This window comes from Notamacropus eugenii, chromosome 3 (assembly GCF_028372415.1).
Source record: "Notamacropus eugenii isolate mMacEug1 chromosome 3, mMacEug1.pri_v2, whole genome shotgun sequence".
Classification (NCBI taxonomy): Eukaryota; Metazoa; Chordata; class Mammalia; order Diprotodontia; family Macropodidae; genus Notamacropus; species Notamacropus eugenii.
In genome coordinates, this window is record NC_092874.1 from 23,549,500 (window position 1) to 23,565,875 (window position 16,376).

A 16,376-nucleotide genomic window follows, 5' to 3' on the forward strand; every position below is an offset into this window, starting at 1 on the left:
TTATACAAAAATAAAGCAAGAACTAGTCCCTATTTATGATTGGGCCATGCCAACATAAAAAATACTTACTAAATTTACAGATTCAGTGTTATGCCAATGAGATTATGACGGCATATTTCATTAAATTATATTTTGAAAGAACAAAAGGTCTATGGTCTCAAGGGAAATGACAAGAAAAAGACTAAGTATGGTTTCTCTTTGTGACAGCAATGTCAGGCCCAGGCACGGCTTTGAGATGGTTTCCCCACCATTAGTGCCAGACACTGTGCCATACGCGTGTGTTTCAATGTTCTCTTGTCATGTTTTTAATTCTGTGGTTTTTAAGAATGGATATTAATTACTCCCAGGAAACATACAGAAGTTATAGCTCTTAAAAAGTCCATTTCAATGACTGTGAAAGATACTGAAACGGCTGCTGGCATGGGGCAGCCAAGTGTTTTCATGATCATTCAAAAGTCCACAATGAAAGAGGATCAACTATATAAAAGTTTACGGTTAAATAGGATGGAAAAGTAAACAACAAGAAGAACAGACGAACTCCTTCAGTAAAGCTGATGAATGAGGTGCCCAAAGGGATCCTGAACGTGGAGGGGTTGTTACTGAATCTTTTAGTATGTGTCTGTAAGCTTCAAGTTGAAGGAAAATGGATAAGACCAGTTAAAAAGAAAAAACTGCTAATGGTTTCTATGAAGAAACAATTCTTATCATGAGCAAGACAATACAAAGCCTAGAGAACTGAAGGCTGAGAAAAGGTCAGTTTTTAGTGACGAAATCCACTTTTTCATTTAAAACTATACTGAAACCATAAGATCGTGGCATCTTCAAAAGGTAAAGAATCCCTTTCTCCAAAATTTTAGGGATCTTTCACTTCCAGTGAGCCAGAAAGTCTCACAATCCCCACTCCCCATGACAAACTCTGAAAAATACTGATACACTGGGAAGTACGATTGTCTAGAACTAGAAGGGAAGGGAACAAGCATTTCTCTACAACCTACTAGATGCCAGGCACTGTTCCAAAAGCTTTCCAATACTGCTTCCTTTGAACCTCACAATAACCCTGAGAGTTAGGCACTGTGCACCAGTGGCCTCCAGCACAATCACAGAAGTTCCCACACTGAGACACAATAGTGCAACTATCTCACATTATTCTACAGATCAGAAAAGGCTAAGAAATTTATCCAAAATATCAATTATGCTTCGATAGCCTGGGAATTCACTTAATTTGAAGTCCTTGGAAAACTTATCAATGCAAATCTTGGGAAAAATGGATTTTTTGGCAAAAATGTGATATAAGTCTGGTTTCATGACGGAGAATGAAGGAACATGTCAAAATTTCATGAACTCACTGCTAAATTGTGAAAAGTGATAGCAAAAATAGAAAATATTGCAAAACAAAAGATGTTAAAGGTGTAAAAACTGCTTTATCTCAATTAACTGTAGAGAAGCAAGAAATGAGAGCAAGTAAAAACTGGTGATCCAATGTCTGATGACCCAAACCATTAAATACTGTTAGCAGGACTTTTTTTTTTTTTTGACAAGAACTGGTGGGAAAATGGGAAAGTAGGTTGGCACAATTCAGGTTTAGACCAGTATCTTCTACCACTCACTCACAGTAAATCCAAACGGATGAATGACCAAAAAAATCAAAGTTCACATACAAAAGCTACTACAAAGAAGAGCCCCAGAGGGGACACTGTTTGCAGCTATCACTGGGCTTTCGCTGAGTCCAAGCTAAGAGGCATTGACCAATGGAACAAAGTTGGAAAGCTTCCAAAAAGGACTTAAGGTGGGTCTTGATGGAGGGGTAAGATGTGGTAAGGCCATGAGAAGATTATGGACAAAAGCTTGAGGAAAAACTGCCTATATTGGGCAATACTGGTTCAATCCACTTGATGCAAACAGAGAGTTCACAGAAGGCAACAGCAAAAGATAAGGCTGAGAAGCTTAAGTCATCGTGGGTCACTGAGCATCCTGAATGCCAGGGCAAGGAGCTTCATTTCCTTGGAAGGGACAGTGGCAGATTTCTGAGCTGGGAAGTAATGTGATCAAGGTGGTCCTTTAGCAGGTTGTTGTTGTTGTTGCTGTGTTTGTCCTTCATGCTCGAAGAGGACCCTGACATCAAGATGATGACATGACTTGCAGCTGACTTTGATTTGAGTGAGGGAGGGCTGAGCAAGGTCACCAACCTCACCTTTTTCTCCAGAGCCATCTGGATCCAGTGACATGATATTCATCAGGACAACTGGAGCTGGCCCAGAAAGATGGTCCTTTTGCAAGATTAAAACTCACAGTACTGTGCATGATGGAATGGATTAAAGGCTATATGGAAAAGGAAACCAGGTAGGATACTTCCACAATCAGATGTGAAGCAAGGATTGGAATGAGTTTGGGTTGGTAAGGCTAATGGAAAAAAATCAATCAATGCAAGTGGCACTGCAAAAAAGCAAGCTATGGGACATGGTGAAATGAGAGAGACATTAGTCAATGATGATTCTGGAGTGAGGATTCTATAAAGAGAAGGCGAATCAGAAGCAGTGCTGGCTTTGGCCCTAAAGACGAATTAGGATTTGATGTGTTGAGTTTCGAGGGGGAAACTTAGTAGCCAATGAGAAGTGCCAAACTGGCACTTGGGAGAAAGATCAAAGCTACAGATTCAGAACTGTTATCTCCAGAGAAGGGACAGATAAAACCATAAAACTGGATAATAAAGAAGGGAAAAGAGAGAAGAGACAACTGTGGACTCAAAAATGTCCAAATACACAGTCTTGGAGGAGTTAAGAATAATCATATCTAGTACTAACAGAAATATGAATTTTAGGAAGGGGATGTATAGTTTATAATAGCGGTTCTCAAACTTTTTGGTCTAAAGACATGTTTTCCACTCTTTAAAATCAAGAATCTCAAAGAGCTTTTGTTTACATGAGTTATGTCATTGACATTTATTATATTAAAAATTAAAGCATCTCAGTAACACTGTACAAATAGTTTTGAGCTCTCAGATCCCCTTAAAGGAATCTCAAGGATTTCCAGGAATCCTTGGACTACACTTTGAGAACATTCATCTACAAATCAAAAGTGGAAAAGAGGTCAAGGAGTATGAGGATTAAGAAAAGGCTTTGGCCATGATGGGGCTACTGGCCTTCTTAGAGAATGGGTATAATTTAAATATCAGTTAGAAGTGGTGAAGAAATAGAGAAAGCCAACCTGCAGAAAACAAGCTAACGGGAGAACAGGACAACCTGCAGGTTTTATTCTGTGCACGTCTATATAGGTAGAAGAGCAAGAACCAGTAGAGACTACAGAAATACTTAAAGAATTGAGACTGAGATCGAAAGAGAAAACGGAGGTGATAAAAGTGGTAAAAGGGATAAAAACTGTGATTAAGGCCACAACTAGAATAGTCAACCTTTTATAAACACAGCTCTTAACTAAATACAGGAAGGTACATGCTTCCTAGCAAATAGAATCCACCTCCTTGGCTGTTAGATAACAAAGTACAATAGAACAAAGTCACTTAGGCTTTTCTGTTTCCGCACAGACAAGCTGTGTAGTCAGTTTAAATTATTTGTTTAGTACCACTGCCACTATAATTGAATACTGAGATTATATCTACATTTAAGAAAACCCAAAGAACTTCTACATAAAATGAAGGAAGTGAAATACCATTTAGAAGGCTTGATAATTTCCCTGTGTCACTTCAGTGATATGAATTTTACCTGCATTAACTAGTTAGTACCTTTCTCCTGAAAAGACAGAACATGACAGTAGAAGAACCTCCACCAAAAACACACACCGAGGGCTGCAAATCTGTCTTTCTGATCATACATTTTAAAAATAAAAAAAAAGTAATACCTAAAAATACTCAAGTAAAAACCTTATTTTTGTGGTCTGAACATCTAAGCTATTACCATTTGACCACTAAATTTGTGGCAGCATGTTTAGTACTCAATACATGTAGTACATTTTCTTCAAAAAGCCAGTTTTCCCCAGTTTACTCCCACTACCTGAAGCAGTACCTAAAGGCCGCCTACCAGAAGTAGAAGAGCAGGCTCTACCTTGGGTCTGCCACTAAGCAGACAGCTGCCTCAATGAACTCATGTGCTAATCCTGGCTTCTGGGAAGGCTGAGGCATTCAGGACTTCTGAGCTCCCCTAAGGCTAAAGCCAATCAGGCATCCAGAATGGAGGGCCACTAGGTAGGTAGGTGGGAAAAATGGAGTAGCCAATGCACTCCCAGAGTGAGCTGGGTAAGGAAACAATCTCAATTAATGTATTAATCCAGGACCTTTTTTTCTTTTAATTTCAAAAATATTTCATTGTTTACTATTTGCTCCACTCATAGAGTACTTTCTGTTACACCAGCTAGTGTTTCAGGCCTTCAGCCACAAAGACTATGATGCCAAACTGCCCCGGTGGGATGTCAGGAATTTATGGACTGGTAGTAGATAGGGAAAAACTCCCTAAAATGGAACCCTCAAAGGGAGGTTGGAATGCCTCTAAATTTTACCACATCCAGTTTGAAAGAACAAGTTTTATCCTTCTAGAAAGTCCAAGAGAAGGGGAAAATGACACCTGACTATCTGAAGCTGACTCTTGGGAATAATTAATTCAGTCATTACCAAGTGTGAGTGTGAAATGAACGCAGCGCTCATGCTCATATAATACATATACATGTGAGCCCCTAAACTCTGAAGCCAAGCTCATGTTCTGAGGGGAAGTATCCAACTCTGGAGGATCCACACCTTGGTGATACTGGCATCATTTTCCCCTAAGCAGTGACTGAGGAACCAAGGAACAGAAGGATTCACAGGTTTTTACAGCGAGTTCAGGGCTACAGTCCCCTAACAGATAAGTTTTCCAAACAAACTTCAATACATCACTTCCAAATACCATAGCCAATACTTCTTGCAATTACTTCAGAACGGACTCAAAAAAAGCACCCAGAATCACCTAGATATGGATAAAGATCACTCTAATGACCCGCTTGGCAGTCTATATTACAAAGAAATGCGTGATAGCTGACACAGATGTTGCTACCGAAAAGAACTACCAGTTTTTCCTTAAAGACAAACACTTTTAACACCAAATCACTCTCACCAGGAAAGTACTGATCTTGAACACCAATTATGAAAAATTTAATTCAGATTTCAATACCGCTATGCCAGGGGTGAGGAACCTGCGACCTCAAGGCCACATATGGCCCTCTAATTCCTCAAGTGTAGCCCTTTGACTGAATCCAAACTTCACAGAACAAATCCCCTTAATAAAAGGATTTGTTTGGTAAAACTTGTATTCCGTCAAAACACCGCACCCAAAGACCTAGAAGGTCACATGTGACCTCAAAGACACAGGTTCCACACCCCTGGATGGCAGTATCAGCAAGGCAACAGCAAAACCAGGACTTCTGGGCCAACAGGGAGGGGAGTATTTAAAATAACTCCATGTCTACCCAACACGTATAAAATGCAAGAAGCCAACAATGCGTGTACAACTCTGAAAAATGTTTTCTCTGACACCCTTGAACAGTGTTGCTCTTCCACATCTAGATTCAGAAAGTATTCTACCACCCCACCATGTTCTCCCTACTGACAACTGTGGAACCTTCAAAGACATAATGAAATCATCAGAATGTAACTTCCTAAATTCAAAATTAATGTGTGTGTACCTGTTCATTTAACACCTAAGTTTTGTTTTACTCTCATAAAACTTGTTTAAAAGTGTTTTAACAGAAATTACAGAGCTGAAGGATAAGTCCAGACTATGATCAATTAATCAGCAAGTTTTTATTCACTACCTACATGAGAGGTACTAAGCTCATTGTTGTGTCAACACAAAAGCCAAACCTTGCCTATGCCCAAGGAATTTACATTGAAGACAAGCATGAGACACATGCACTGAGGAGGCTTCTGATGAAGGTGAGGAAAGGGAGTATTCCTAGTATGGGGAACAGCCAGTGCCAAAGCATGCGGATGACCAGGAGACTAAGGGTCAAGGGCAAGGCATGGCAAGCAGGCCATTCCTGGTGGACTTGTGCGTGCAGGCAGAGGAGCAGTGCTGAACACTGGAGAAGTGGTCAGCTGAGGAATGACACATCAACAGCTGGCCTTTTTTGATCTAATCATGCAGCCGTGACCCAAGAGGCTCCTGGTAAGCTCTCAAGCACATAGGGTCTGGCTCTAACCTCTTTTTCTTCAATACTAAATGCAGTGCCCAGCACATAGAAGGCTTAACAAATGCTTACTTAACATATGCGCTGGCTGATCTAGTCATACACTAGTTAGCCCATCACAAACATCTAACAAGCAGTACTTTGGTAAATGGACAAAACAACCATTTTAAAGAAATGCCATTCTTTCATAGTTCACTAGGGAAACATTTCAGTGCATGTATGTAAGTGCTGAAACCAAGAATTACAAGTCTTTAACAGAGACTTCTATTTCTGGAAAGGCATTTTATATGTCATTCTATGTAAAGAATATATAGTTGAAAGTTAAATAAATGCCACAAAGAGGAACTAAAGTAATCTGAACGAGCACTATTACTTGCAATGTTAGAAAACCTAAGAGATCAACTTCATTTCAATAACTGTTCTAGGCTAACAGCAAAACAAGTAGTGCTAGTTTCAAGAAAATGATCTGGAATTTAGACTCTGAGTCCCTGGCTCAAATCAGTGGCTATCTGACTACAGACCCCCCTTCGTGGACTATTATCAGCTAAGACACCCATCTTTTCCATTCCAAGACGATGGTGCAGGTAGAGTCCAACAGCACCAACAGGCCACTTTCTCTTCCTGAGCATTCATCAATAAACTTGGCTGACAGAAAAAAGAGACAGGGCTTGTGGGCATAAAACAAAGCATCAGGGATTACTTACCCATAAGTAGTACGTGAACTGCAGGGCAAAAATGGCTATGCCCTCATTATCAAAGGACCCAGCTACCGAACGAGAGATGTAGCCTGGCACAATCGCAATGAAGCAGGCCGCTAAAAGCCCCGCTCCTTGGTTCCACAGTTCTCTGGTGAGCAGGAAAGTAGAAATAGATGTAAGGCCGCTAAAAATTGGTGCGAGGAACACACACACATCTCTTATGTGAACAGTTATATTCAGCATATTTAAAATCCAATGAATAAGGCCAGCTGTCACCATCAACCCTGGGTAGACCTAGGGAGGAAAAAAACCCAATTAAGTAAAAAACAAAAACACAAAATAACTACAAATGAATCTATGTAGCTCCCTATTATTGTATTTTTATTTTATTGTTCTGAACTTTAAAAAGTTTTTTCATGTACACAGCAAAACACAAAGAGGACTATATATGAAACCATAAATCTCCATTCTATACAAGCTAGTTTTTTAAATTAATAGTTAACATTTCTATAACACTTTAAAGTTTACAAAACGCTTACAATTATTATCTCATTTTATTTTCCCAACAACCCAGGAAAGTATTATTATCCCAATTTTACAGCTAAAGAAACTGAGGCCAACAGAGGTTAAGTGAACTTGCCCAGGGTAATACAAAAGACAACAGATCATACAGAAGTGCATGAGGCTGAATTTGAACTCAGGTCTTCCTGACTCCAGGTTTAGCATATGCTGCCTCAGGGTTTCTTGTTTTTGTTTTTAATATTTCAAAGTACGTCAAATTACACAAATTACTTTTCAAAGCTGTCATGGTTGTCTAGGCTTCCTTCTGAACCTCTTCTGGTAAAAGCAATGTTTGCTGATCCCTTCTGGGGAGACGTCCCTACTGCTCACCTCCCATTTCTAAACCAAAGACAACACCTTTGTAATAAATGAACACAGCCAAGCAAGATGAATTTGCCCAGGGGCTACTGAGCCTCTGTCAGGAGGAAGGCAGCACTCTCTACCAGAAATGCTCCGGAGACATAACTGGCCCCCATTGTCCTTCCTGACACTGTGGCTGTTCCACATCTCCCTAGGATTCTCTCAACTTGTCTTTGGTCATTTCTAATGGTGTGAGACCCTCCGTGACGCTCGCAGACCACAATTTTTTCAGCTGTTCCCCAGGGTTTTTCTACTCCCCACTGCACCCTTTATCTTCCCCTGAGGATCAGGAAGGTTATGATCCTCCTGGTCTGGCTTACCTACTGAGCTCCATGTATTCTGCCCCAGTCTGTTAGGGGTTTCACCCTCCCCCAACCACTCAGAGGCAGAGCCATCCAAAGCCCAATCTACCCAATTGTCTTTTCATGTTTGCACACTGTCTACTTGAACCCCAATAATGAGACACAGCAATGTACACTCCCTTCTTCCCTTCTCCATTAATGTATTCCTTTTACCTTCATTTCTCCTTCTGTTCTTTAAAACTCTCCAAATAGAGCCAGGCCAGAACCAGGTCACCTTATTAACCTCTCCATCAAGACATTAAGGTTCTGAAGAGATATCTGTTTCTCTTCAGCCTACTGAAATGTTATTACCACTAATTATTATCATACATCCCTTTCCAAATCTGCCTTGCCAGGTTTCTTCCAAATCTGGTGTTCTTATTTCAAAATTCTGGTCCTTTCGTTAAAAAATGCTTCAAAGCCCAGGCCTGACAGTATTGGTATGGCCTCCCTCCTCCAGTGTCAGTTAGTTATTAGTGTCCCACTACACTGCTCTGTGGTCTGGTCAATCATCTTCACAATGGGAGAGTGGGGCCTCCTACAACACTTCTGTCTCTTTCAGAACTCGCTACTTCCCAATCAGCTCTTCCCTTTCCGGAGCAGTAAATGCTGAACCAGCCCAGCCCAGCCCACTGACAAGGGCTCATTCCAGTCCTCTTAGGCGCTAGCCCCAGGTGGCTCATGGTACACTGGCAGCCTCCGACCATTTCCAGACACTGCTGCAAGGCCACATGTTATCACATCTCTCCAGCTCTTCCCCAAGAACATGAAACACTTAACTCTTTGCTAAAAGATCTGCTAAAATCTAGGCAAGCTAGAGCTATAGCATTTCCCTCATCACTCTTACATAGTAAATCTGAATAACAGACACCTTCTGAATTTGAGTGGTCAATTCTTAATTACAGTAATAAAAGAACAGAAATTCAAAAATGTTACATCTGCTTCCTTTCAGTTAAGTTTTTCAGGAAAGCTGCTATCCAAGACAACACACAAATTCCCACTACGTGTATTTTCCTCAACTACATTGTACTAGAAATACTAAGAAGTAATATAGAAAACACAGGAATATAAGGCTAATATAATCAGCAAACTATATCATTGAAAAAAACATTTATGATACAAGTACTGTAATACTTATTGTACCCATACTTTCCCAAAAGACAGATTTAATAAAATAATTAATTGCTAATTTATAAACTTAACAAAAATTAATAAAAATTTTCTCATATATACTTACAGTCCCACCTACTATTCTTCCTAGTGGATACCATGCCCTTTCATCAAACCAATTTAAAAATTCATAGAACCCATGGGATGCAAGATGATGAGTTGATCTATAGTTGAACCTACAGAAAGAAGAGGAAAAGGCACATTATTTTCTTTTCATCAAAATATTAAATAGTTAAACACAGGAACACTAATCTTTATGCTCACTGAAGGGGGAAAATGCATCTATCTGATCAGGAGTTCTTAATCCAGCATCCATGAACTTGGGTTGTTTTTGTTGTTGTTTTTAATTTTCTTGAAAACTATTTCATCCTATTCTCTGCATTTAAAAACCATCTTCTCAGAAGGGGTCCACAGTCTTCACCAGAGTGACTGCACCAAAGGGGTCCAGGATATAAAAAAGATCAAGAAGCCCTGATCGAATACATAAACTTCATGTATCATTCTCAGTAGCCTGTGTTGGTCTCTGTTAGTCTCCAGTGTTTGGGGGTGGGGGAAAATGGGACAACAAGCCTATTCATCTATCTCAATTTATTAACAGGGAAATTTCATGAGAACCAGCTAATCATTTCTTCATTTCACCAGACTACATTAAACTACTCCCCACTTTAAGACAGATTTGCAAAGAAGTATGCAGTCGGCATACATAATAAATTTACAAAATTCTTTCAGTGAATGTCTTCAAAGGTTTAAAAAGATTTATGTTGTAGGTATCTTAAAAATGCAAAATCCTCAGACTTATTTACCAAAACCTTGTAAGAAAGACTTGTGTTTATTTTGTTCTATCCTCTAATCGTACAGTAGATAACAGAGATACAAGCATTAATCTCTTTGGCAAGTTAAACATGGCAGATAAATCAGATAAGAATCAAAGAATTTCAGAGCTAAAAAGGATTACAGATCACTCAGTACTCCTACTCCATCATTTTACAGATAAAGAAATTGAAGCAAAGAGGAAAAAATTAAGTTCTCTCCTTTTTAAGGAATGAAACTCATCTTTAATGAGTTCCATTCATTCAACAAAAAAATACCTAGTTTTGTTTTGAATGGGTCTGGGCATGGGGCGGAGACCAGAGAGTGAGACAAATATAAGTACACTTTAAGATTTATTTACTAAGGCAATATAATCAGTCCTCGTACTCTGTATATCACACACACACAATTCCATACAGACTACAGCAATTTAGACCTTGAAAAAGGCATCTGATTATAGCTCCCTGCCCTTCATAAAGATGAGAAAAAATGAAATTCAGAGAATTATAGAGTTGGAGATGCTGTTCAGGATCTGGTCCTATAGAAGGTTCATCTTGTGCAGAGAGCTCCTCACTTGGCAGCCGGCCAACTCCTTCACTCTCCTCTTACCTGCTCCCCTTTCAGCTTCTTTTTTGGTGTTATCTTCCCCCAACAGACAGTAAGCTCCTTGAGGATAGGGAATGCATTTCTTTTTCAGATTTTTATCTTCTACTTTAGCTTGGTACCTGGCACAAAGCAGGCTTTTAACAAAAACTCACTGACTACTGCTGGGGTACTAAAAATTAGAAAACAACCTCAGCTTTTCTAGACCTTTCTTCTGATTAATCAATTCACCAACATTTATGAAACACCTATGTTCCAGGATCGAGAGAGCCTATGGCTTGACACATAGACCTGCAAGTGATCTGCATAGCTACTTCAATCCACAGGATCTGATAAGGTTATCACATGGGAGAGAATCCCAGTGAAAAGGCCAATGGACACATCCTCAGTTAAAGGACGGAGAGAGATGATATCCCAGCAAAACTGTCTCATATAAAATACCTGTAAAAAACCACTTAAGTTACCAAGGGAAGAGCAGAACTGAGGATTTTCCTCCTAATGTCAGTGTCACCAAAAGCCAAGCAAGCACAGTTTCAAGTGAGCTGCTCATCTAGGGTGAGAGCTTTGAGACAGTCACTGATCTGAACGCTAGGAAATTCTCTGCTGCCTTTAGTTGGCAGTGACAGTGACAGCGCAAATGAGCTGGTGAGTAAGGAAGAACTAAAGAAACACGGACACCTGGAACTCAGTAAGTCCCTCATCTTCTGCCCTCCTCCCTTGCCCCTTCCCTACTGTAGAGAGGACCACCAACCTCGAGCGCATCCTGGGCTCCTCCCTCCTTCCTGGCGGTTGCCAAGGCCATTTCCGCTAGCTGTTGCCAAGGCCATCTCTGCTAGTTTGCACCTTGGTAGCATCTCTCCAATACGTCCCTTTCTCACCTGACACTGGCCCACCATGGTCTAGGTCCTCATCACCTCCCACCTTGATAACTGTGATAACCTGCTGGGGAGGAAAGTGGGGGCACAGAGTAGTCTGCCTGCCCCAAGTCTCTGCCCATTCCAGTCCATCCTCCACTCAGTCACTAAAGGGACTTTCCCTAAAGCGAAGGTCTGATTAGGTCATAGCCCTGCACCCCAATAAACTCCAGGAAATGCTCTGCTTGGTATTCAAAGCCCTTTATAGCCTTGTGTTAGTTCCTGTGCCCACCCCCAACCAGACCTGACATACTCTTTATTCAAGTGACACCTCCCACAAGATATTCCATCTTCTGACTGGGCATTTTCCCTGGCTTTCTCCTCTTGATTAGAATTCTCTTTCTCATCTCCACCTCCTGGCTTCCCTCAACTTGCAGCTAAAATCTCATATTCTACAAGCCTTTCTTGACTCTCCTTAATGCTCTACTATCTCCCCTGTGTTGATTAGCTCCAATTTATTGTTTGCACAAAGTTGTTTTCATGGTCTCTTTCATTAAACTGGGAACTTCCTAAGGACAGGGACTGTCTTGGGGGAGAGGGGCTTCTTTGTATTCCCAGCAGTTAGGGCAGTACCTGGCACATGGCAGATCCACAATTAATGTTTACTGAGTCGTTCAGATGTTAAATAGTAAAGAGGAGGAGAAAAACAAAACAAGAATCCAAAGAGATAAGCAGAGTCTAAGGCAGGCATCTTAGGACTAAGAAGCCCTAGCTTGTTATTTTAGCCAAGAAGCCAGGAAAAATTCCAAAGGCCCCTCAGAAAGGGAATTATGGGTAGAACCTGATCCTGAAGAAGGCCAAGTGTGATTACCCTGGGAAAGGACATAGGATACTTCTCTCTAAACTTGGTATAATGAGTGCCTGGGGCCTAGCCAAGTGATCTGTCCACAAGACAATTTAACAAGGACCGTTGAAGATGAAGTAACAAGAGGATAAAAAGAGACTGTGAAATGGGAAGAAAGTCCTGTAGGGGAGCTCAAGGAAGACAAGACTCAAGTAAAGGACAAGGTATTTTCCAAAGACTGGAGGAGGCTAGGAACCAGCACTGGGAGCTTGCAAATAATTACAGACAACCATCATGAAGAAAAAATGGAATGCTAATAACCACAACTCCCTTAAAGACATCAATGTGCCATGGGAAAGGCACACCAATTCTTAAGTAACGAAGCCTTTACAACTGCATTAATAAAAGAAGCAAAACAGACTGCATTAACTTTATAGCAGAAATACCTGTGAAAGATTCTGTCAGCAAGGCTGTGCAAACCTCACAAGTCAAAAAAAAACAGCACGTGCAGAAAATCGGAAAGAGAAGGCCATGGATCTGCACATGCTAATGAGGACAACACTGAGGCACTGACGAGACCAACTATTCCCACTCTTTGAAGGTTCTGAGTTATGGAACAGCATTCCAGATCATCCTTCCCTAAATTAAACTAAGACCATTCTTGGTGTTAAGAAGCTTTCAATCGAATGATGTTGGTGCCTCATCTCTTATCTCTATACTCACTGCAAAGGCAATAGAGAGTTTGGCAAAGACATGCATTTGCCAGGTTGACTATAAATGGGAGGTGGTGTGATGGAGTGGACAGAGGGCTGGGTCTTTGTGTCAGAGGACTTGGGTCTCAATCTTATTAGACTCTAGCCCCTACCCACAATCCAGAAAAATAACATCTCTAAAATTCAGTTTCCTAATGGGAGTTTTAATAATATTAATTCATAATTAAATAATTAATAATCAAATGTTAATTAACTAATATTAGGAATAATATTCCTAATATTACTAAGCACATAAGGTTGTAAGCAAAACACTTCTGCAAACCTCAAACAGCTAAAGAAATTCAAGTTATCTACCTCCCATAGAATTGAGTAGAATGAGACTTAGCTGGCTTCCTGAATATTACAAACTGATTTACACACACACACACACACACACACGTTAATACAAGGACAAAGAAATGTTGTCTAACTGGTTCTATCTTCAATGAAAGAACTGTTTCAGAACTATGTTTTCCTAACCAACTGGAAAGCAGTAAAAACTCTTCTCTTGGTGGACAATTACAGTCATCCATCAACCACCTCCCCACTGAGATACTATTGGAGTATGAAACTATTAGAGAAGAGACATTTAATAATTTTTGTGTTCAATAAAGTGCCAAACATGTGCAACATCTTGAGTTCAGTGTTTGGGGGTGTGATCCTCATTCTCAAAAACGTTAAGGCCTAACATGAGCAACTTCCAATTTCCAACTACCAAAGGTTTAGCTTGTAAGTGTTGCTTGCATGTAGAATTATGTTTAAAGAAAACACTAAGGGAGAAGTTGTGCCCTGACCTTCTCCCACAGTGGGAACAGAGCCCTCACATCCCAGAAAAACAAAGGTCATCTTTTCCTGATGAAGAACTTTGCAGGCTTTGGATTACTTCTTCCCCTTTCAATGTTCCCCCAAACACCCTGTTATAGGTCCTAGGAATTGGCTGGGAGAAACTCCTTCATAGCCCATGGACAAAAAGGATAAGTGAGCTGGAAGGATAGGTTTAACCTTACAAGAAAATACTGTGGTCCATTGTGAAACTAAAAAGAAAAATTAGAGTGTTAACAGACAGCGTAGTTTAACGGTGTTTACAAATCAATAGTGAACAACAGTGAAAATGATTTCCCTGAAGCCCAGAATACCACTACAAAATAGGTTACAGAATTTTCTAATGAATATTTTTGGAGAAAACGATCCTTCATTCTACTTTTCTAAGAAAGAGAAACAAATGACAAAGAAGCATACTCTCACCCTGTTTTCACTCAAGAAAGCAAGTGCTGGGGGTCAGATGAAGCCTGAAGGGGCGCTGGAGACCACTAAACCCCTCAGTTTTCAAATGATCGTGCTGAGGCCCAAGGAGGTAACAATGACAGCGGAGAGCTGCATAGGTGCTCAACAGCTGGAGGGACCCCATGCCTTATACCATTTGCCACTAGAACTACAGTTACTTCAACACAAACACAATTCCCCAAGATTAAGTATTACTTTATGTACCTCTCAAGAAAGCAGAGGGTAAAGTATATATGAAAAGATTTTTTTCTTTTACAAAGTTATATTAAGAGGCTTTTTGACAATTAAAGTGTTCATCTTCAGCAAGCTGGAAAGTTTAGCTCTCCAGAATGATTCATTCCCCAAAGCTTTCGAATAGCTAACATCTGAATGTATTATATGCCTGCAATAATTCAGCTTATTTAACAGATTCCAAAGTGAAAATGACAATAGGAAGCTTATAAAAAGTTCACAGGGCCTCTCACATGAAGGAAGGGAACCTTAGGTCACATCGACCCATTCCTCGTTTATGGATGAGACCAAGTACGATTCGTTGGGCCACTGGCTGCCTCTAACCAGAAAACATTCAGGTTAGTTCTCTCTTGGCTTGCAGCTGTTCCCACTTAAGCACGATTTCTAAATGGACTGATTTCTGAGAGGCACAGAACCTGAGGGATCCCGAACATTCTCTCTTCTCTTTTTCTTTGCCTCTGACCTTCTGATCCAGGTCAGTCCAGTCTATTAAATACTGACTAGTCTGCTCTCCAGGAGGGTCTCCAAAAAGGGATTTCAAATGGAATTAAAACAAAACAAAACAAAAACTAACAAACTAACAACAGATTTCCTACAAAAAACCCAGCTGGCACTTTTGAAACAAATGTTCTCCAGCTTTAATGAATGTGGTATTAATACACATATTCTTATCTAGAAACCCTCTACAGTTAAACTAATGAATTTCAATCTAAACCTCAAATCCTCAGAAATATTTCCTATTTTCTAAAGGGGCAAGGTTTCAAACAAAGTAGATTTACAAAAAAGAATCAGATTGCTTTTTCATAAAATGAATTATCTCAGGACTCTTCTGTATGGAAAGTTTCCATTGTGCATTTAAAATGAGATTCCATTTATATATACCTTTTAAAGAAGACACTGAAGTAAAGACCTTTAAACGTTATTAACTAGGTCATTCGCTACCATTCAGCCTCCTCTACTCTAGTTTCATGAATCCTTATTTGCAACTATCAGAAACATCCAGTAGAACAAGCAGCCACAGCACTTATAAGGCAACAACTACATGCCAGGTACAGTGCTAGGCGCTGGGAATACAAATATGATGAAAAAAATCTCTAAGATTACATTGTAATGAAGAAGACAAGAAGGCAAAGAGATGGTAAATAGATGATAGATCTCTAGCCAGATAAATCTATGTGTATATCATATCCACAGACCATGGTGCTCTGTGTGTGAGGGCCAGTTTGGCTGGATCTCAGAGAAGCTGGGGACACATAAAGAATGCTAGCTAGCAGGAATGGTACAGTCAGGTGAAGGCTCTTCAGAGTGAGAGGTGACATGGGCATATCTGTCAGCAGCAGGGAATGAGCAAGTAAATGAGGAAAGATGTAAGATTTGAGAGTAGGGATGAAAGTGGGGGCAATCTACTGGAAAAGATAGAAGGTGATAGGACTGAGGATGCATAGAGTGGGGTTTGCTCAGCAAGGAGAAGGGCCACCTTGTCAAAGACAGGAGTGAAGTAGAGAGTGAAAAAAGATGTCTAAGTGAGGTGAGATCATAGAACTCCAGGTAAAGAAGCTTAATTTTCAGTAAATTATGAGCTGCAGTTCTCAGCTGAGAGGATGGGGAAAGTGGTACAGTTGGAGACTTGAGGAGGAATGCTGGGAAGTGTTGGAAGAACTCTCACGGTGAGTGGGATAATGGACTGATTATGGAGGAAT

At 40.3% G+C, this 16,376-nt stretch overlaps 1 protein-coding gene across 1 annotated transcript in view; it reads right to left on the reverse strand.

Moving 5' to 3' along the window:
* Positions 1 to 16,376, reverse strand: part of STT3B (STT3 oligosaccharyltransferase complex catalytic subunit B) — a 95,581-nt gene that overhangs the window by 46,408 nt on the left and 32,797 nt on the right. Inside the window, exons 2-3 of the mRNA XM_072651113.1 lie at positions 9,366 to 9,474; positions 6,873 to 7,160 (exon numbers count right to left, since the gene is read on the reverse strand). Of these exons, the coding sequence (XP_072507214.1) occupies positions 6,873 to 7,160; positions 9,366 to 9,474 (397 nt within the window). The remainder of the gene's footprint in view (positions 1 to 6,872; positions 7,161 to 9,365; positions 9,475 to 16,376) is intronic.